The sequence below is a fragment of the Bufo bufo genome, chromosome 2 (genome assembly GCF_905171765.1).
Source record: "Bufo bufo chromosome 2, aBufBuf1.1, whole genome shotgun sequence".
Lineage (NCBI taxonomy): Eukaryota > Metazoa > Chordata > Amphibia > Anura > Bufonidae > Bufo > Bufo bufo.
In genome coordinates this window covers 356,224,104-356,246,788 of record NC_053390.1, presented here as the reverse complement: position 1 = coordinate 356,246,788, position 22,685 = coordinate 356,224,104, and the positions used below count along the sequence as shown (strand labels likewise).

At 42.5% G+C, this 22,685-nt stretch overlaps 1 protein-coding gene across 3 annotated transcripts in view; it reads right to left on the bottom strand.

Annotated features, from left to right (window-relative positions):
• Positions 1–8,797: 8,797 nt before the first annotated feature.
• SMARCA2 (SWI/SNF related, matrix associated, actin dependent regulator of chromatin, subfamily a, member 2) overlaps positions 8,798–22,685 on the bottom strand; it is a 289,118-nt gene continuing 275,230 nt past the window's right edge. For all 3 annotated transcript variants that reach the window (XM_040417115.1, XM_040417114.1, XM_040417116.1), the window contains exon 34: positions 8,798–9,016. In XM_040417115.1, coding sequence (XP_040273049.1) covers positions 8,981–9,016 — 36 coding nt within the window. In that variant the 3' untranslated portion in view covers positions 8,798–8,980. The remainder of the gene's footprint in view (positions 9,017–22,685) is intronic.

The window sequence follows — 22,685 nt, the reverse complement described above, 5'->3', positions numbered from 1 at the left end:
TTTGGCCTCTTTCACACGGGCGAGATTTCCACGCGGGTGCAATGCGTGAGGTGAACGCCCTGCACCCGCACTGAATCCGGACCCATTCATTTCTATGGGGCTGTGCACATGAGCAGTGTTTTTCACGCATCAGTTGTGAGTTGCGTGAAAAGCGCATCATGCTCTACTTTGTGCGTTTTTCACGCAACGCAGGCCCCATAGAAGTGGAAGGGGCTGCGTGAAAATCGCAAGCATCCGCAAGCAAGTGCGAATGTGCTGCGATTTTCACGCACGGTTGCTAGGAGACGATCGGGATGGGGACCCGATCTTTATTATTTTCCCTTATAACAAGGTTAGAAGGGAAAATAATAGCATTCTTAATACAGAATGCGTAGTAAAATAGGGCTGGAGGGGTTAAAAAAAAAAAAAAATCAAAATTTTAACTCACCTTAATCCACTTGTTCGCGCAGCCCGGCTTCTCTTCTGTCTTCATCTTTGATGTGCAGTAGGAAAAGGACCTGTGGTGACGTCACTACGCTCATCACATGGTCCGTCACATGATCCATCACCATGTGATGGATCATGTGATGGATGAGCGCAGTGATGTCATCAAAGGTCCTTTACTCAGGTCCTGAAGAAAGAAGAGAAGCCTTGCTACGCGAATAAGTGGATTAAGGTGAAATAATTATTTTTAACCCCTCTAGCCCTATTTTAGTAAGCATTTTGTATTAAGAATGCTATTATTTTCGCTTATAACCATGTTATAAGGGAAAATAATACAATCTACACAACACCTAACCCAAACCCGAACTTCTGTGAAGAATGTTTTGCACTCGCGCAGAAAAAAATAAATAAATTGCACATTTTCCCACGACGCACCCGCATCTTATCCGGCCCAAAATCATGACGCCCGTGTAAAAGAAGCCTTTGGTTTGGTGGTGAGTAGTGGTGCCAGTTTCTAAGTTTTGTTTGCTGCAATGCATCAAAAAGAATAAAATAAGCAGATCTGCAATTAGTCTTTATTAAAAAAAATATTAGACAGGTTTGTGTATACCGCTGCCGCTTGATGGTCCACCGCCCACAAGCAACTCTGTAGCTTGCAGTCATGCAAATTAGCTCTCTTTCCAAAATGAAAAGAAAGCTGAGCCTCTAATGCCACCAGATGCATGGTATCCTACAGGTCAATGCTCAACCTTGTAAACAGGCCCTGGGACATAACTTATAGCTAAACCAGTGCCTCATTAGCGGATTGGGGGCGATTGCTCCACCTCAGTTCATCTTTGGCTACAGCTTTCATGTGCCCTATCCATGCACAATACGGACGTGCTGGGACACAGCATGTCACTGCTGCAGTCAATCATCGTCATCGACACTAAACAGCTGAGGACAGTGATTGGCTGCAGCAGTTACCTGCCATATCCAGGCTCGACACTGCTGCTGTTTATAAACAAATAGTGGCAAGAGAATTGGCCCAGCACCACAGAGAACAGCTCTGGAGAAAGGGGTGACTATATCATGGTTGTTCATTTTAAGCGTTGTCTGAGATGTTATCGGGAGTATAGACCATCAGTAGTAAAATCCTGGACAACTCCTTTAAATGTTTTGTACTACTGTAGACAGGGAAGAGAGGGAGGCTGCTGCTTCAGCCACTTACCCAGCCCCTAGCTACAGGACAGAGTGAAGGAGAAGGTGGAGACATGTCTGAACTGCAGGGACATGGACTTCTTTATATATTTCTCCATCTTAACTGAAATATATTTGATAAAATAGAAGCAAATGCTGCCACAATAAGTTTACTTTAGCATAGAACCCATTTCAACATGTAAAAGTGTCAAGCTCTTTCAACATTTACATTTTTTTTTTGTTCTTAGTGTATTTACACATTGATTTGCATGCATTTATGCTTTAATCCTTTCTGGACTTCCACCGTACGTGTATGGTGGAAGTTTGGTCTTTAACCACCTCAGCCCCTATAGCTTAAACACCCTTAAAGACCAGGCCACTTTTACACTTCTGACCTACCCTACTTTCACCGTTTATTGCTCGGTCATGCAACTTACCACCCAAATGAATTTTACCTCCTTTTCTTCTCACTAATAGAGCTTTCATTTGGTGGTATTTCATTGCTGCTGACATTTTTACTTTTTTTGTTATTAATCGAAATTTAACGATTTTTTTTGCAAAAAAATGACATTTTTCACTTTCAGTTGTAAAATTTTGCAAAAAAAAACGATATCCATATATAAATTTTGCTCTAAATTTATTGTTATACATGTCTTTGATAAAAAAAAAGTTTGGGTAAAAAAAAAAAATGGTTTGGGTAAAAGTTATAGCGTTTACAAACTATGGTACAAAAATGTGAATTTCCGCTTTTTGAAGCAGCTCTGACTTTCTGAGCACCTGTCATGTTTCCTGAGGTTCTACAATGGCCAGACAGTACAAACACCCCACAAATGACCCCATTTCGGAAAGTAGACACCCTAAGGTATTCGCTGATGGGCATAGTGAGTTCATAGAACTTTTTATTTTTTGTCACAAGTTAGCGGAAAATGATGATTTTTTTTTTTTTTTTTACAAAGTCTCATATTCCACTAACTTGTGACAAAAAATAAAAAAAGTTCTATGACCTCACTATGCCCATCAGCGAATACCTTTGGGTGTCTTCTTTCCAAAATGGGGTCACTTGTGGGGTAGTTATACTGCCCTGGCATTCTAGGGGCCCAAATGTGTGGTAAGGAGTTTGAAATCAAATTCTGTAAAAAATGGCCGGTGAAATCCGAAAGGTGCTCTTTGGAATGTGGGCCCCTTTGCCCACCTAGGCTGCAAAAAAGTGTCACACATGTGGTATCTCCGTATTCAGGAGAAGTTGGGCAATGTGTTTTGGGGTGTCATTTTACATATACCCATGCTGGGTGAGAGAAATATCTTGGTCAAATGCCAACTTTGTATAAAAAAAATGGTAAAAGTTGTCTTTTGCCAAGATATTTCTCTCACCCAGCATGGGTATATGTAAAATGACACCCCAAAACACATTCCCCAACTTCTCCTGAATACGGAGATACCACGTGTGACACTTTTTTGCAGCCTAGGTGGGCAAAGGGGCCCACATTCCAAAGAGCACCTTTCGGATTTCACCGGCCAATTTTTTACAGAATTTGATTTCAAACTCCTTACCACACATTTGGGCCCCTAGAATGCCAGGGCAGTATAACTACCCCACAAGTGACCCCATTTTGGAAAGAAGACACCCCAAGGTATTCGCTGATGGGCATAGTGAGTTCATGGAAGTTTTTATTTTTTGTCACAAGTTAGTGGAATATGAGACTTTGTAAGAAAAAAAAAAAAAAATCATCATTTTCCACTAACTTGTGACAAAAAATAAAAAATTCTAGGAACTCGCCATGCCCCTCACGGAATACCTTGGGGTGTCTTCTTTCCAAAATGGTGTTATTTGTGGGGTGTTTGTACTGCCCTGGCATTTGAGGGTCTCCGCAATCATTACATGTATGCCCAGCATTAGGAGTTTCTGCTATTCTCCTTATATTGAGCATACGGGTAATGAGAACTTTTTTAACTGAACGTTAACTTTTTTTACTTACCGGTAATTTTTTTTTTGTTTAGTTTTTTTTACTTTTATAGAACAAACCTCTCCTTCCCCATGGGACAATGTGCAAAGCGCAAATCGCCCAAAGATGTGGCGAAGTACGTTATGCACTTTATCCCAGGTGAAAGGAGAGGTTTGCAGCAGCTGTGAGTAAAAGGGCCCTAATAGCCCTGTGTGCCTGTCCTGTGAGATGCAATCCCTATGCTAAGTGTACCTGTGTGTGGTACTTCCGGAAACACTCTCCTAAGCATAGGGCAGGGTGGTCAGGACAGTCAGGACAGAAATAGCGGGTGTCACGCCTTATTCCACTCCTGCTACAGACACAACATTTTTTTCGGGGTGGCGGTTGGGTTGAGGTACCAGGAACGACACTGGGGAAATGTCGCTCGTGTAGACGGCTAACTACAATGGTGGTTGGGGCCACGGAACCTCCTGGATACAGGAGGTTCTCGATGATCTCTTCCTGGAATTTGAGGAAGGATCGTGTTCTCCCAGCCTTACTGTAGAGAACAAAACTATTATACAGAGCCAATTGAATTAAATATACAGACACCTTCTTATACCAGCGTCTGGTGCGTCGGGAAACTAAATATGGAGCCAACATCTGGTCATTGAAGTCCACCCCTCCCATGTGCGCATTATAGTCGTGGACTGAGAGGGGCTTTTCAATGACACGGGTTGCCCTTTCAATTTGGATTGTCATGTCTGCGTGAATGGAGGAGAGCATGTAAACGTCACGCTTGTCTCTCCATTTCACCGCGAGCAGTTCTTCGTTACACAAGGCAGCCCTCTCCCCCCTTGCAAGACGGGTGGTAACGAGCCGTTGGGGGAAGCCCACGCGACTAGTTCATGCGGTGCCACAGGCGCAAATCTGTTCTAGAAACAAATGCCTAAAGAGGGCCACACTTGTGTAAAAATTGTCCACATAAAGATGGTACCCCTTGCCGAATAAGGGTGACACCAAGTCCCAGACTGTCTTCCCACTGCTCCCCAGGTAGTCAGGGCAACCGACCGGCTCCAGGGTCTGATCTTTTCCCTCATAGATCTGAAATTTGTGGGTATAGCCTGTGGCCCTTTCACAGAGCTTATACAATTTGACCCCATACCGGGCACGCTTGCTTGGGATGTATTGTTTGAAGCCAAGGCGCCCGGTAAAATGTATTAGGGACTCGTCTACGCAGATGTTTTGCTCAGGGGTATACAAATCTGCAAATTTCTGGTTGAAATGGTCTATGAGGGGCCGAATTTTGTGGAGCCGGTCAAAAGCTGGGTGGCCTCTGGGACGGGAGGTGGTGTTGTCGGTAAAATGCAGGAAACGCAGGATGGTCTCAAATCGTGTCCTGGACATAGCAGCAGAGAACATGGGCATGTGATGAATTGGGTTCGTGGACCAATATGACCGCAATTCATGCTTTTTAGTTAGACCCATGTTGAGGAGAAACCCCAGAAAAATTTTAAGTTCGGAAACTTGGACTGGTTTCCACCGGAAAGGCTGGGCATAATAGCTTCCCGGGTTTGCGGTTATAAATTGTGTGGCATACCGATTTGTTTCTGCCACGACTAAGTCCAAGAGCTCCGCAGTCAAGAATAGCTCAAAAAATCCCAGGGCTGAACCGATCTGAGCCGTCTCAATCCGAACTCCAGACTGGGCGGTGAAAGGGGGAACTACTGGTGTGGCTGAAGTTGGTGACTGCCAATCAGGGTTTGCCAGCACCTCAGGGACTCTAGGGGCTCTACGGGCCTGTCTGTGCGGTGGCTGCGACGGGGTAACTACTGCACGTTCCACCGTACCAGATTCAACTGCCCTTCTGGTGCTCGCTACTTCACCATGTTGTACGGCAGTGCTGGTACTAGGTCCAGGAAGGGCTGCGCTGCTGGTGTATGCCTCACCACGTGATCCGGCAGCGACAGCCCCACACTGCTGCTCTTGAAGCGGATCCTGCGCAACCTGTGGTCTAGCGACACGGGGCCTGGTACGCCTGGTTCTATCAGGGACCTCCACCTCCTCGTCCGAACTTTGGGTCAGAGAGCCACTGCTTTCTACAGGTTCATATTCTGACCCGCTAGATTCATCAGATGAGGGTTCCCACTCCTCATCCGACTGGGTCAGAATCCTGTAGGCCTCTTCAGAAGAATACCCCCTGTTTGACATTTGGGCAACTAAATTTAGGGGTATTCCCTGAGACTACCCAAGAAAAAAAAGCAAGCCTGTCTTACAAAGGGGAGGCTAGCGAAGTACCGGAGGCCGCTGCGGTTGATAAAAAATATCAAAACTGATTTTTTTATCGCCGCAGTGCGTGTAAAGTGAATGTGCAGTGATCAAAAAAATTTTTTTTTTGTCACTTCGGTGGGGCGGGCGTGGGTGAACGCACGTGTGGGCGACCGATCAGGCCTGATCGGGCAAACACTGCGTTTTGGGTGGAGGGCGAGCTAAGGTGACACTAATACAATTATAGATCTGACCGTGATCAGTTTTGATCACTTACAGATACTATAAAAGTACAAATGCTGATTAGTGATACGCTAATCAGCGAATAAGGGACTGCGGTGCGGTGGGCTGGGCGCTAACTGATCCCTAAACTACCTAACCAAGGGGCCTAAACTAATCCTAAAACCTAACAGCCAATACTAGTGAAAAAAAAAGTGACAGTTTACACTGATCACTTTTTGTCTTTCACCAAGTGATTGACAGGGGGCGATCAAGGGGTTAATTTGGATGATGGGGGTGATGGAAGGTGATCTGGGGCTAAGGACAGTGTTTGGTGTGTACTCACAGTTCAGTCTGCTCTTCTGTTGGATCCAACCGACGAAAAGGACCAGCAGAGGAGCAGAGAAGCCATATAACAGATCATATTTACTAATATGATCTGTTATATGGCTTGTGATTCGGTTTTTTAAAAATCAGCAACCTGCCAGCGACGATCATTGGCTGGCAGGTTGCTGATGCAATTCTCCTCGAACTTTTGCCGGCCCGCGATGCGCGGGCCGGCTGTGACCGAAATCTCGCGTCTCGCGTCCAGGCGGAATGAATCAACCACCTCCAGGACGCGTCGCTGCGTTCGGCGGTCCGGAGGTGGTTAAAAATGCACCCGCTCTTAAGTGCAGCGGGGGCCATAGCCACAGGGTTTTTGAAATTTTAAACAGCAGAGGTCTGGAGCTAATGTCTGCGATAACGCAGAAAACCCTTCAGATGCCATGGTCAAATGTGACTACAGTATATGAAAAGAGCTAAAATCGGGAGCTGTGCACTTCCCGGCACAGAACACTGCTGAGATTGAGAAAGAATCTGTAGTAGTAATAGGGCTGAGCTTGTACAAGGCTTTCTCGGAATCAAAGCAGAGTTCGGTTTCAAGTTTTAAAGTGATTTTCAACTTTAAAAATAAACCACTGAAGTTATTCAACAAAGTCACGCGAAACTTCGCAAATAACTAACTTGGGAACACAATTTTTTCCTGCTGTTTTATGCCACATAGATTCACCATATTCCTGCTAGCATTATGAATGAATTTCCAACAATCCGCAATGAAGCTCCAGCTGGGTGCCACCCGTTGGGGGCATGTCCCTGTGCAGTCTGACACTGGCAGCAATAACTGGATAGCTTGTAGTAGTTGGTGCTAAATGTCAGGAGAGGTTACAGGTATTTATTTAACTGAAGCAAAAAATGCTTGTGTAGCCTGCGTTTCATATTTCCCATAATCCAACATGTGAAGCTGGCATTTTACCCCAAAAAATACACCAATAACTGCAGGTGCAAAAAATGGCAGTAAAAATCATACTGCTTAAATTCAAAGAGAAACGTTGAAAGCAATGAACGTATATTCCTGTCTTGCTCATTAACCCGAGTTGGAGTCTTTGATTTATCATGTAAGGCTACTTTCACATTAGCGTTAATATTTTCCGGTATTGAGATCCGTCATAGGGTCTCAATACCAGGAAAAAACGCTTTCGTTTTGTCCCCATTCATTGTCAATAGGGACAAAACGTAACTGAACAGAACGGAGTGCTCCAAAATGCATTCCATTCCCATACCGGAGAGCAAACCGCAGTATGCTGCAGTTTGCTTTCCGTCCTGGGATGCGGAGAAAAATGGATCAGTCATGACCCACAATGCAAGTCAACGGGGACGGATCTGTTTTATCTGACAATAGAAAATTGATCCGTCCCCCATTGGCTTTCAATGGAGTCCGCGACGGATCCCTCTTGGCTATTTTAAAGATAATACAATCGGAGCCATTCATAACGGATGCAGATGGTTGTATTATCAGTAACGGAAGTGTTTTTGCTGAACCCTGCCGGATCCAGGTGAGTGAAAGTAGCTTAATTCAAAGTGAATAATTACACTGAATATGAAACAGTTTTCTCTGCATTAGCAAATCACAATAACACAGTTTTCTCAAAATTTCTGGGATTTTATTTGCCTCAGGCTTATGAATTGCAACCAAAGACTTTGTGCAAAGAAAGCAAAGATTAAGTACACTTTAAGGAAAAAAAAAGATGATTATCCACACTGATAAAGGTCAATTTGAAGAAAAGAATAAAACGGGCAAGGGAGAATTAAAGCGTTCAATTATATATAGTTTGCAACAATTAACAAGTTTAAACCAAACTTCTTCATAACAAATAGAAATTTTAATAAAAAACAAAATTACATTAGCCGTATACCGGTACTTTATAATGTCTTCAACGACTTTGTGTTTAAACCGCCCTAACGTGGGGGGAAAAGGGGCAGATAGAAAGGAAGAGAAAAATTATGGAAAGTAACTACTGCATATTAACACCTTGAGAGCCAGCCACAGCATGCAAAACAAAAAATTGCAGGCCCCTCCAGCGCCAAAAGGGTTAACCAGTTCTTCAACTTTGCATATATATATATATATTTACCACAATTATTGGAAAAAAAATTAAAAATACTGAACCACAACATAAAAAATGCTAACATAAAATTGCCTGACGAAAAATAAAATAACCAGTTACTTCTATGAGTTTGTCCCAGTTCACGTTGCTACAAAATATTGTTTTCAGCTTTGCATTGCCGTAAGCTGTACCATAGTATAGCAAACCAGGCACAGGGGAAACCATTTCCAAGGGCAAGTCAACCCACAGAAGTTATATCACTGACCCACAGTTTTCCATCAAAAAATTTGTTGCTTGCTTCATATTGGAGGACATTTGGTCACAATATGTTACAAAACCTGTGTCTATGTGTGTTTTACCTTTTTTTTTTTTTTTTTTACACGATGAGATCATGTATGCCTGCCACTAGTCTAACGTCAACTCTAGATGATGAATACAGAAACATTCCCATTGTGTATTTTTTCTTTTTTAGAAAAAACATGAATTGGATGCATGAAAGCTAGAAAATGAAGAATTCTGTCCACAAAACAGTTTTCATGTAAGTCACTCGTCATCACTTCCGCTTCCTTCCGACTGATCCTAGGAAAAGAAAATGGATATTAACAGGAAATTCTTTATAATAAGCCAAAAACGTAAATATTACCATAAAAATAATACTGTACTACTTGGCATGACCACTGCAGCAAGTAATGTGCTGGTACAGCTGATGACAGCCACAATGTAGAGACGGGGACTTCAGCAGCATCGTACTTAAAGGAACTGAGTCACAAAGTATATTCTACATTTTCCGAACAAGCACCAGGACCTGAATACCTTTATAATTGCATGTAATTCAAAATTTAGTACAGCCAGTGAGCTACTCAATAAAATGTATCTGTATAGCGCCACCTGCTGTTTGCTCTTTTCCAAATTTTTTGTCCGTCTCACTTAGCTGGTCGAATGTGCTCAGTTTAAATCTTCAACTACCACCATCTACCATTAGAAGCTGTGGCAGCTACAGGGAGAGAGTTGCAGCAGAAAGGAGGTACAGGGCTGGTTCTAGCCTTGTTAGAAAGGTATTGCCATGTAATATATGATGTCTGATTAAAAATTTTTACATCAATGATTGAAAATCGCCATGGGTTATGCTGTTTTTTTCATCCTAGCCTTCCTAAAGCCATTACCTTTTGTATTTCTCCATTCCCATAGCCGTACGAGGGCTTTTTTTTTGTGGATCAAGTTGTATTTTTTTAATGGCACAATTTATGGTTACATACAATTTAGTGGGAAGCAGAAAATTGGGTTGGAATTATGAAAAAAAAAAAATATTAAATTCCACCACAGTTATGGCATTCCCTATGCAGTAAAACTGACCTGTTCCATTCACTCCGAGGATACACACATATATATAGTTTTCCTTGCGTTTTAATACTGAGAAAAAATAAAACTGGAAAAAAATAATTTTTTCTTTGTATTGCCACATTCTGACCACCATAGTATTTTTATTTTTATGTGTGCAGAGCTGTATGAGGGCTCACTTTTTGTGGGCAGATCTGTACTTTTTATTGATACCATTTTGGGGTGTATATAAATTTCTATTTCATTTTTTCTGGGAGATGAAGTGACCAAAAAACTTTCTGCAGTATGGGATAAATATTTTTAGATTTGGATAGTATCAGCAATTTGGCATGCGAAGAAAGGGGGGTGATTTGAATTTTTATATTTACATTTTATATATTTTTTACATGTACGGCGCGATGATCGGGCACGGAGATGCACCCGCCCGATCTGCGGCAGGGGTCCGGCAGTCACCGATAGCTTGCTGCATGCGTCGGCATCGGTGATTTCAATGCCGGCAGGAAGGAAGAAGCCATAGGGTCCCCGAGCTGCTGTGACGGGGCCCGATGGCAGCCCAATGCCTTCCTTAGGCATCGTGGCTGCATTCCGGGAGAGTCTGTGAGATCCAGCCCCCTGGATTTCACAGGCAGGAAAGCTGTAAGTGTATTACAGTGTGTAATACACTTACAGCCAATGCATTACAATACAGAAGTATTGTAAAGCATTGTAAAGGAGATCAGACCCCCAAAAGTTGAAGTCCCATAGTGGGACAAAAAATATAGTGGAAAAAATAAAGTAAAAAAAAATTAAGTTTTACAATTTTTTTTTAATTTCAAGTAAAAAAAAAAAAAAAGCAAAAAAAAAAGCGTCCTTTTCCCAAAATAAAGTAAAATATCACATGACCTAATCCCTCAGATGAACAGCGTCCAAAAAATTAAATAACTGCTAAAAATACATTATGTCACCTTACATCACTAAAAGTGCAACACCAAGCGATCAAAAAGGAGTATGCCGCCCCAAAATAGTACCAATCTAACAGTCACCTCATCCCGCAAAAAATGAGCCCCTAAATAAAACAATCTCCCAAAAAATAAAAAAAACTATGGCTCTCAGAATATGGAGACACTAAAACATCATTTTTTTGGTTGCAAAAATTCTGTTATTGTGTAAAACTTACCGTAAGTAAATAAAAAAAGTATACATATTAGGTATTGCTGTGTCCGTAAGAACCTGCTGTGTAAAAATATCACATGACCTATCCCCTCAGGTGAACACCGTAAAAAAATAAAAATAAAATAAAAATAAATAAAACCTGTAAAAAAAAAAGCCATTTTTGTCACCTTACATCACAAAAAGTGTACTACAAACAGTCATACCGCAAAAATGATACCCTACCTAAGACAATCGCCCAGAAAATAAGAAAATCTATGGCTCCCAGACTGTGGAGACACTAAAATGATTATTATTTTTGGTTTCAGAAAAAGATATTGTGTAAAACCTAAATAAATAAAAGAAGTAGACATATTAGGTATCGCCACGTCCATAAGAACCTGCTGTATAAAAAGATCACATGACCTAACCCCTCTGGTGAACAACGTAAAAAAAAAATAAAGTGTGTCAAAAAAGCCATTTTTTGTCACCTTACCTCACAAAAAGTGTAATACCAAGCGATCAAAAAGTTATATGCACCCTAAAATAGTACCAAACAATCATCTCATACCGAAAAAAATTAGCCCCTACATAAGACAGTCGCCCAAAAAAAATAATAAATAAATAACTATGGCTTTCAGAATGTGGAGACACTAAATTTTTTAAAAAAATGCTTTATTATGTTAAACTGAAACAAACAACCAATACCATTTGGTATTGTCACGTCCGTAACAACTGCTCTATAAAAATAGCACACGATCTAACCTGTTAGATGAACACTGTGTTGTGCATTTTAATACGTATACAATATTATCTAATGACATTATAACCCAAATGAATGCTCATCTCATTGCCTTTAAGAGGAAATCAATTTGAACCAAAGTTCTGTTATGTGGCTGAGGAAGCCAAGATGAGTTCATGGCAAGTTCAGTTAATATAAAAATAATTGTGACCATGAACGGACATTATATTTTTAAAGTTATTACTAAAGATATGGGTTCATCTATGGGGAGTAAACCAACCTCCTCAGACATGTCTGTCTGAAGGGAACAAGGTTGTTTCATGGATAAGCCATAACGTGATAAGGATTCATATCCTTGAGGCACACCTGCTGTATGAGGTTCAATATATATATTCATAATTATATTATATATATCTATGTATGGTATATTTAGTTTAAAATATATTTTAACCAATAATTTATATGTGTTATCTATGTGTAACAATGTATCGATTTATATATATATGTTATACCATGTATTTATCATTTAGAATGTATTGTAGAAGGTACAAAAACATTGAAGTAAGTTTATGTTAATTGGATTTCTGAGAAGAGTAAATGTTATTTCAAAACAATAGTTATTCATGGATGTAGATAAGTGAAATGTACAAGTTCCGATGCCAAGCATCAAAGCCATTATATATAATTTTCATCAAGTCAACATATATTTCAAAAAGATAGGAGAAGACAGCCAACTCCAACAAGTCCAGGATATAGGTAATTAAAAGTGTAAGGAAAAGTGTGGCTGGCTGGACCTGGGGGAAGTCTCAGAGATTGATGCATATTTGGAATGGAATGGTCCTAAGGGGATTTGGAAGTTAAAGGGAACCTGTCACCAAAAAAATGCTTACTAAGCTGTTAATAGTACCTTATAGTGCTGCATAGTAGTTTCCTAATGCACTTTTTCATCGTTTAGCCGCATCTAGCCTCCTTGAGTAAATCTATGTTTTATTCAGCCGCTGCCCCCTGCTTCAAGTCAGGTTTGAAGTCAAGGGGGCAGCGGCCTAGGCGTCTCCAATGCTGCTCTCCCCGCCTCCCGCCGCCTTTATTGACACGCCGGATCTCAGTGCCGGGACCGCGCTTCCAGCCCGCATGCGCAGTAAAGGGCTGCTGTAGCGCGATCCCGGCTCCGGCTCGTACACTCAGCCGGCTTCAGTTTCGCTACTGCGCATGCGCCGACAGCCTTACATATTAGCGCAGTTACAGAAGATGCCGGGCGCATGCGCAGTAAAGGGCTGCTGTAGCGCGATCCCGGCTCCGGCTCGTACACTCAGCCGGCTTCAGTTTCACTACTGCGCATGCGCCCGGCATCTTCTGTAACTGCGCTAATATGTAAGGCTGGCGGCGCATGCGCAGTAGCGAAACTGAAGCCGGCTGAGTGTACGAGCCGGAGCCGGGATCGCGCTACAGCAGCCCTTTACTGCGCATGCGGGTTGGGAGCGCGGTCCCGGCACTGAGATCCGGCGTGTCAATAAAGGCGACGGGAGGCGGGGAGACGCATAGGCCGCTGCCCCCTTGACTGCAAACCTGACTTGAAGCAGGGGGCAGCGGCTGAATAAAACATCGATTTCTCAAGGAGGCTGGATGCGGCTAAACAATGAAAAAGTGCCTTAGGAAACTACTATGCAGCACTATAAGGTACTATTAACAGCTTAGTAAGCATTTTTTTGGTGACAGGTTCCCTTTAAGATGTAAGAGAATTGGAGCATTTTTGTCCATATCGAGGGAGATGACCACACGGAGAGGGGGAGGTTGGGAGGGAGTTGGGGGGGACTGGGAGATTTAATAAAGGTTTATTTGATGCTGTGTTATTGACGTGCTGATTTGGATAAAGTATGATTGATTTAACTGTATTGATATCCTATTGTCATATAATGTACGGTTAATCTGAATAATTGGCTGTATGTAAAACCTTTAATAAAAATGATCTGATTCAAAAGTGTAAGGAAAAGACCTTCCTCAATGATGTATATTAAACAGGTCAAGAAGGTCATGTGAACGTATTATTAGAAATTTAGTTTTAAATGCTTAGAAGTTGTGATGTTCATCTGCAATACCACAGTGCCATCTGGAGGCAGATGGACAATATTATATTATTTCATTATTTGTTCTATGCCATATTAGGAGTTAATATGACATCATGATGTTATTAGTATGTGAATACACGCACCTTACCTGATTGGAAATTCCTAATTGAAATCATTCAATCAAAAAAAAAACTTTACCAGAAGAAACTTGGATTATTTTTTTGGATTACTAGGAAAGTTCTTGAGAGCTGGTCCCATCTGAACTCTGTCTACCTTTGACCCGGTAACATATTTTGTTTACTACTCGTGATATTAATAAGATATTTCTCTCAGTATATAGCCAAGAGTTCCCATACTGTGGGAATATATAGTGTTAGGCGCCTCCATAATGCTGATTATTCTCTTAGCAAAGATGCATATTGTTAATGGAAGAGCTGACATTATTTGAAAAGAGGACTAAAACCCTTGGAAAGTTATTTTCCATAGTCTGATTGCCGAGCTGAATATTTTATCATATTAATATCATATATTTTTTATTGGTCATAGGAAAACAGAGTCAAGGGATAACAGTTATTTTTCTGTATAATCCGTGTTTTATTGTTATAGCTTGTTTGATAAACAGAAGATCCTAAGTTTCTCTTGGTATACGAGTCTGTTGGTTACAATTATGACACTGGTCGTCATAAATCACTAAGTCACATTGTGCTGATGAGACAGGGGTATGTTTAGCACCACCGTGTGGTACATTTTGGGCATTATTTTGTAACTTCATTTGTTTTGCAATTGTATTGATTTTATAGCCTTTGTTTTATAATAAACGATTATATATTTCGCATATACAGGGCTCCAGATGGCGACCAAAACGGTCGCCAATGCGCCTTAAAATTTGCAGATGGCGACAAGACTTTTTAGTCTTGTCGCCATTTGCGACTGTACCGCCGCGATCCTGCGCAGCCTAAGTTCAGTAGCACACTGCACAGTGGAGAAGGAAGGAGTCCCTCCCTCTCCACTGTGACGCGGCCGCCACTACCACCAATGGGGAGATAGCAGGGAGGAGGAGGGGAGGAGCTGTCGCCACTGCGCCGCCAATGAAATGAATGTAAAACATAAGTGTCTGCGACTCTGCAGCGGTATCACAGACCCGGCACCCGGCCTCAATAACAGGGCATGCGATCCGCGGCCATTAACCCCTCAGGTGCCCCAGATCGCATGCCCTGTTATTGAGGCCGGGTGCCCGGTCTGCGATACCGCTGCAGACAATTGTATGGAGTCAAAGAGGACCTTTCGTGGGTCCAAAGAATCTGAACTTATCAGCAGGCTGCATAGAGCGGCGCCCAGGGATCTAAGTGCACTTACTATTATTCCTGGGCGCCGCTCCGTTCGTCCGCTGTGGCCCCCGGTCTTTTCAGCATTCAGAGGAAGGAGGAGGAGACGCCAGTGTCTGTCCTTCTCCCTGACAGCAGCGCTGTCCAATCACAGCGCAGAACTCAGAGCCAGGGAGGTTTTTTCTCCCTGGCTTTGAGCTCTGCGCTGTGATTGGACAGCGCTGCTGTCATGGAGACGGAGACACACTGGCGTCTCCTCCTCCTTCCTCTGAATGCTTAAAATACCGGGGGCCACAGCGGACGAACGGAGCGGCGCCCAGGAATAATAGTAAGTGCACTTAGATCCCTGGGCGCCGCTCTATGCAGCCTGCTGATAAGTTCAGATTCTTTGGACCCATGAAAGGTCCTCTAGTGCGCTCTCCCAAAGCCTCTCCCCCCCCCCCCCCATTATCACTGGCCACAAGTCGTCCCCGTCTCCCTCCCATTGTTATATGGTGGCCACAGTGTCCCCATCCCCTTCATTGGTGGCAGTGGCAGATTACACTGCTGGGGCTCAGATAGTTACCATGGCAGCCAGGAAGCTACTGAAGCCCTGGCTGCCATGTTCAGCTCCCTGCTGCTGTGTGTACTATGCACAGGGCAGCAGGGAGAGTGTGAGGTCCTATTCACCCTGATAGAGATCTATCAGGGTGAATAGGACAAGGGATGAAAAGATCCAGGTTCTAGTCCCTAATGGGAGAAATGGTTGTCAAATAAAAAGTAAAAAAAAAACTAAAAAAATACTAAAAGTTTAAATGGCCCCCTTCCCAGTTTTACATATAAAATTTACAAACAAAGAACATATTACATATCGCCACGTCCCAAAAAGTGTGAGCTATTAAAATATTAAAAAATATTCCCGCTCGGTGAAGGCCGTAACAGAAAAAAAAAAACTCTAAACCACGCAATTCGCCATTTTTAGTCACCTTGTTCCCCAGAAAATGTCCCTGGATGTGAGAGGCATGTGGTGCTGTTTTCTCCTATATGTAGTGCACCTGCGTCTCATCTTCTCAAAGTCCTTTTTTTTAAAATGATATGCATTTTAAATTTGGCGACTAAAAAATGTAATTTGGCTCCTAAATTTTTTAGTTTAGGAGCCAATGGCTCCTGGTCATTTTTTTTTGTCTGGAGCACTGATATACAATTGTCCCTTTGTTTCACTGCTTGCACAACTCAAATTAAGATACTCGATAAAAGAACTTAGAGGCGTGTTTATGTCTGCCAGAAGGATAATATACCGGATTTTTCGCTTTATAAGACGCACCTGATGATAAGACGCAACTAGATATTTTAGAAGGAAAATAAGAAAAAAATATTTTGAACCAAAAGGTGTGCTTTTGGTGGGTTTTGAACTAATGGTTGTCTGTGGATGACACTGTTATGGAGGATCTGTGGATGACGCCCTGTTATGGGGGATCTGTGGATGGCACTGTTATGAGGAGTCTGTGGATGGCAGTTTTAAGGGGGATTTGTGGATGGCACTGTTATAGGGGGGACCTGTGGAGGACACTGTTATGGGGGGATCTGTGGAGGACACTGTTATGGGGGGGATCTGTGGAGGACACTGTTATGGGGGGGATCTGTGGAGGACACCGTTATGGGGGTGGTCTGTGGATCATACACTAGTGTGGGGGATGTGTGAATGACACACATAGCATCTTATGCAATGGTGGTCACTATTCACATAGGGACAATATACTGTGACACATATGATACTGTGACCAGCATAAGATCATCTTATGCTGGTCACAGTATCATGTGTCACAGTATATTGTCCTGCGTGAATAGTGACCCCCATTACACCCACTTACAGCATAGTGTAATGGAGCAGTTTTCATGGTAGGAGGGGATGGAGGCTGGCAACACTGGCGGCGGTGCCCGCTGCAGTCACTGTACTGTAATACATCGGGCCCCCCACACAGCAGTTTTCATAAGGAAAGTCATGGTACAGTAATCCTCTTCAAGCAGTGTTTGTACTTTAAACTCAATCACTCCTCTGTACAACTTACTATGAGGGCGGCAGCGTAACCTCGCGATCACTCATTGACGCTCCCGGTCTGCCTTCATGAATGAAATGGGAGGAGCGTGAATGAGTGAGCATCGTGAGGTTACGCTGCCTCCCTGCCTGCCACTTTCATAGTAAGTTGTACAGAGGATTGCCTGAGTTTAAAGTACAAACACAGCTTGAAGAGGATTACTGTACCATGACTTTACTTATGAAAACTGCTGTGTGCGGGGCCCGATGTATTACAGTACAGTGACTGCATCGGGCACTGCCGCGAGTGTCGTCAGCCTCCATCCCCTCCTCACATCCCGCTGATACATCGCAGCGCGGCAGCGATGTATCAGCGCCATCAGAGTTGGCAGCATTTGCTTTATAAGACGCACTGTAATTTTCCACCCACTTTTGGGGGGGGGGGGTGGGGGGCACGGGAAGTGCGTCTTATAAAGCAAAAAATACGGTAATTTTTTTTTTTTTTTTAATCCTCTCTTTTATATGAAGATTCTTTTAATATAGAAGATATGACAACTGTAAATAACAAAAAATAAAAACGGTGCCAAAACATCTATTTTTGTTACCTTGCCTCACAAAAAGTGTAATATAGAGCAACCAAAAATAATATGTACCCTAAAATAGTACCAACAAATCTTCCACCTTATCCTGTAGTTTCCAAAATGGGTGCGGTACAATGGCTGACAACACCCTATCATTTGGGTAAGAAGAAATTTCCACGGTATTATCACAAGTCACACAATCCAATGACTTCTTACAAACTCCAGCAGCTGAATTACAGGCGAGAGAACTGGAACGAGAACCCAGACGCCAACTCAACTATGAGCTACATAGCATTACACTGGCGGAGTACGTCAGAACAAGAAGAATTCCACGGGGACTACGCATGGGTACGCGTCCTACCTTCTTTAAAGTTAACCCAGAGTATTGCAAGAAGTTTGAGCAGATTTTAAACAAATGCTCCTTTGATATCATGACCCTCACGTTAATGTATCTACAGACAACAATGACAGATTCCAGTTTCCAAAACGCGGTCATATTTTGGACTTCTGGTTTCTACTTTAGGGGTTCATCAGGGGGTCTTCAAATGTGACATGGCAAGTTAAAATTATCCCAGTGAAATCTGCCTTCCAAAAACCATACGGCGTTCCTTTCCTTCTGCGCCCTGCTGTGTGCCCGTACAGCAGTTTACGACCACATATGGGGTGTTTCTGTAAACTAAAAGAATCAGGGCAATAAATATTGAGTTTTGTTTGGCTGTTAACCCTTGCTTTGTTAGCAGAAAAAAAATGGATTAAAATGGAAAATCTGCCCAAAAAGTTAAATTCAGAAATTTCATCTACATTTACCTTTAATTCTTGTGAAACACAAAAAGGGTTAACAAAGTTTGTAAAATCAGTTTTGAATACCTTGAGTGGTGTAGTTTCTCAAATTGGGCCATTTATGGGCGGTTTCTATTTTGTAAGCCCCACAGAGTGACTTCAGACCTGAACTGGTCCTTAAAAATTGAGTTTTGGAAATTTTCTGAAAAATTTCAAGATTTGCTTCTAAACTTCTAAGCCTTCTAACGTCCCCAAAAAATAAAATGGCATTCCCAAAATGATCCAAACATGAAGTAGACATACGGGGAATGTAAAGTAATAACTATTTTTGGAGGTATTACTGGGCGCCACTCCGTTCGCCCTGAATATGGCCTCCGGTATCTTCACATGTTAGGCTCCACCCAGTGGAACCTGCCGGCGTCTCCTTCTCCCATGCTGTAGCGCTGGCCAATCGCAGCGCTCAGCTCATAGCCTGAGAGTTTTTTTTTCTTCTCTCAGGCTATGAGCTGAGCGCTGCGATTGGCCAGCGCTACAGCCTGGGAGAAAGAGACGCCGGCAGGTTCCACTGGGTGGAGCCTAACATGTGAAGATACCGGCGGCTATACCGGGTGAACGGAGCGGCGCCCAGGAAAAACAGTAAGTGCAGGGAGATCCCTGGGCGCCGCTCTCCATGTCTGTATACTTAGTTAAGATTTTTTTTAATCTAGTGAAAGGTCCTCTTTAAGGTGAAATATAATACAAGCATGGTGTTCTCTTGTTTACCTGATCGCCATCAACATGTAGTGGCGAGCAGGTGTAATTACAGCTACTCCATCCTATTCACTTCAATGGGATGGCTCCCAACTATTCAAGAGTTGTATTTACACCTCACCGCTGCAATGTAGATTGTGAGCATCTAAATAAACAAGTGAACTGCGTTCTCTTCAAACAGCTGACCGGCAGGGATGTCGGCAGTCAGGCCCCCACTGATCTGATATTGATGACCTATCCTTAGGATAGGTCATCAATATATCAAAAGCGGAGAACCCCTTTAACCACTTCAGCCCACCTACCTTAAACACCCTTAATGACCAGGCCACTTTTTACACTTCTCACCTACACTACTTTCACCGTTTATTGCTCGGTCATGAAACTTACCACCCAAATGAATTTTACCTCCTTTTCTTCTCACTAATAGAGCTTTCATTCGGTGGTATTTCATTGCTGCTGACATTTTTACTTTTTTTGTTATTAATCGAAATTTAACGATTTTTTTGCAAAAAAATGAAAATTTTTCACTTTCAGTTGTAAAATTTTGCAAAGAAAACGACATCCATATATAAATTTTTCTCTAAATTTATTGTTCTACATGTCTTTGATAAAAAAAAATGCTTGGGTAAAAAAAAAATGGTTTGGGTAAAAGTTATAGTGTTTACAAACTATGGTACAAAAATGTGAATTTCCGCTTTTTGAAGCAGCTCTGACTTTCTGAGCACCTATCATGTTTCCTGAGGTTCTACAATGGCCAGACAGTAGAAAAACCCCACAAATGACCCCATTTCGGAAAGTAGACACCCTAAGGTATTCGCTGATGGGCATAGTGAGTTCATAGAACTTTTTATTTTTTGTCACAAGTTAGCGGAAAATGATGATTTTTTTTTTTTTTCTTACAAAGTCTCATATTCCACTAACTTGTGACAAAAAATAAAAACTTCTATGAACTCACTATCAGGGCTGTGGAGTCGGAGTCGAGGAGTCGGGGGAAATTTTGGGTACCTGGAGTCGGAGTCGGAGTCGGCAAACAATGCACCGACTCCGACTAAATTTAGATTGGAATAAAAAAATAAAAAAAACAAGTTTAAATGTCCCAATTCACAAAAAGTTATAATTAATGACTTCTCTACTGTAAGAATAAAGACCAATGCATGCAGTGCCTCACGTAACCGCAAAACGAACACGTTAAGTGACCGTGAAGAAGCATGCTTTTCATGTGCTTCACTATATGGCATGCAACGCACAATTAGGAGCTGCAATACTTATACTTTCCATAGTGTTGTGTTCTGCTTTTACAGGGAACGCAGCGTCCATGTGTAACCTAGCCTCTCACTGATAAGGGATTAAATAAATATGTTTTTTGCAGGACTAGAGAGTGAGACACTTGTATAAGTGAAGGGAATGAAGGGCCAATAGTTCAAGACTGAAGCTGTAAACCATTGGAAAAACTGCTGTCATTTAGCTAAGGCTATAAAAACTTGTAAACTCCGATTGTTAGCTTAAACTTTAAACATGACTATGGGAAATCATGTTTTAGAATAAATGCCCCTTCCCGGATCCTCCCACTGCTTTATCTTCAGCAGCAGATAAGCACACAAAGGAGAAAGTAGCTTCCCAGCCAGTAGTCCTGTGGTAGGTTGCGTTTCTTTCCCTCAAGGAATGTATAAAATACATTTGCATATTAATACAGAGGAGTCGGAGTCGGGGAGTCAGAAGTACATAAAACTGAGGAGTCTGAGTCGGAACATTTATCTACCGACTCCACAGCCCTGCTCACTATGCCCATCACGAAATACCTTGGGGTGTCTTCTTTCCAAAATGGGGTCACTTGTGGGGTAGTTATACTGCCCTGGCATTCTAGGGGCCCTAATGTGTGGTAAGTAGTTTGAAATCAAAATCTGTAAAAAATGGCCGGTGAAATCCGAAAGGTGCTCTTTGGAATGTGGGCCCCTTTGCCCACCTAGGCTGCAAAAAAGTGTCACACATCTGGTATCGCCGTACTCAGGAGAAGTTGGGCAATGTGTTTTGGGGTGTCATTTTACATATACCCATGCTGGGTGAGATAAATATCTCGGCAAAAGACAACTTTTCCCATTTTTTTTATACAAAGTTGGCATTTGACCGAGATATTTCTCTCACCCAGCATGGGTATATGTAAAATGACACCCCAAAACACATTCCCCAACTTCTCCTGAGTACGGTGATACCAGATGTGTGACACTTTTTTGCAGCCTAGGTGGGCAAAGGGGCCCACATTCCTTTTATGAGGGCATTTTTAGACATTTGGATCCCAGACTTCTTCTCACGCTTTAGGGCCCCTGAAATGCCAGGGCAGTATAAATACCCCACATGTGACCCCATTTTGGAAAGAAGACACCCCAAGGTATTCAATGAGGGGCATGGCGAGTTGATAGAATTTTTTTTTTTCTTGGCACAAGTTAGCGGAAATTGATATTTATTTATTTTTTTCTCACAAAGTCTCCCTTTCCGCTAACTTGGGACAAAAATTTCAATCTTTCATGGACTCAATATAACCCTCACGGAATACCTTGGGGTGTCTTCTATCCGAAATGGGGTCACATGTGGGGTATTTATACTGCCCTGGCATTCTAGGGGCCCTAAAGTGTGAGAAGAAGTCTGGAATATAAATGTCTAAATGATTTTACGCATTTGGATTTCGTGAGGGGTATGGTGAGTTCATGTGAGATTTTCTTTTTTGACACAAGTTAGTGGAATATGAGACTTTGTAAGAAAAAAAAATAATTATTTCCGCTAACTTGGGCCAAAAAAAGTCTGAATGGAGCCTTACAGGGGGGTGATCAATGACAGGGGGGTGATCAGGGAGTCTATATGGGGTGATCACCCCCCTGTCATTGATCACCCCCCTGTAAGGCTCCATTCAGATGTCCGTATGTGTTTTGCGGATCCGATCCATGTATCCGTAAAAAACATACAGACGTTTGAATGGAGCCTTACAGGGGGGTGATCAATGACAGGAGGGTGATCAGGGAGTCTATATGGGGTGATCAGGGGGTTAATAAGTGACAGGGGGGGTGTAGTGTAGTGGTGCTTGGTGCTACTTATTACTGAGCTGCCCGTGTCCTCTGGTGGTCGATCCAAACAAAAGGGACCACCAGAGGATCAGGTAGCAGGTATATTAGACGCTGTTATCAAAACAGCGTCTAATATACCTGTTAGGGGTTAAAAAAAAAAAATCGCATCTCCAGCCTGCCAGCGAACGATCGCCGCTGGCAGGCTGGAGATCCACTCGCTTACCTTCCGATCCTGTGAACGTGCGCGCGTTCACAGGAAATCTCGCGTCTCGCGAGAGGACGCGTATATGCGTCCACCCAGAAGAGCAGGGCCGCCGCCAGGACGCAATCCTGCGTACGGCGGTCCTGAGGCGGTTAAGCCTGCCATGTGTAAATACACCTTAACAATGTGAATCTTCCATACATATATACTGTTAAATCTAATTTTAAAGTGAATCTGTCACCAGTGCCGTTCACCAAGCTAAGGTT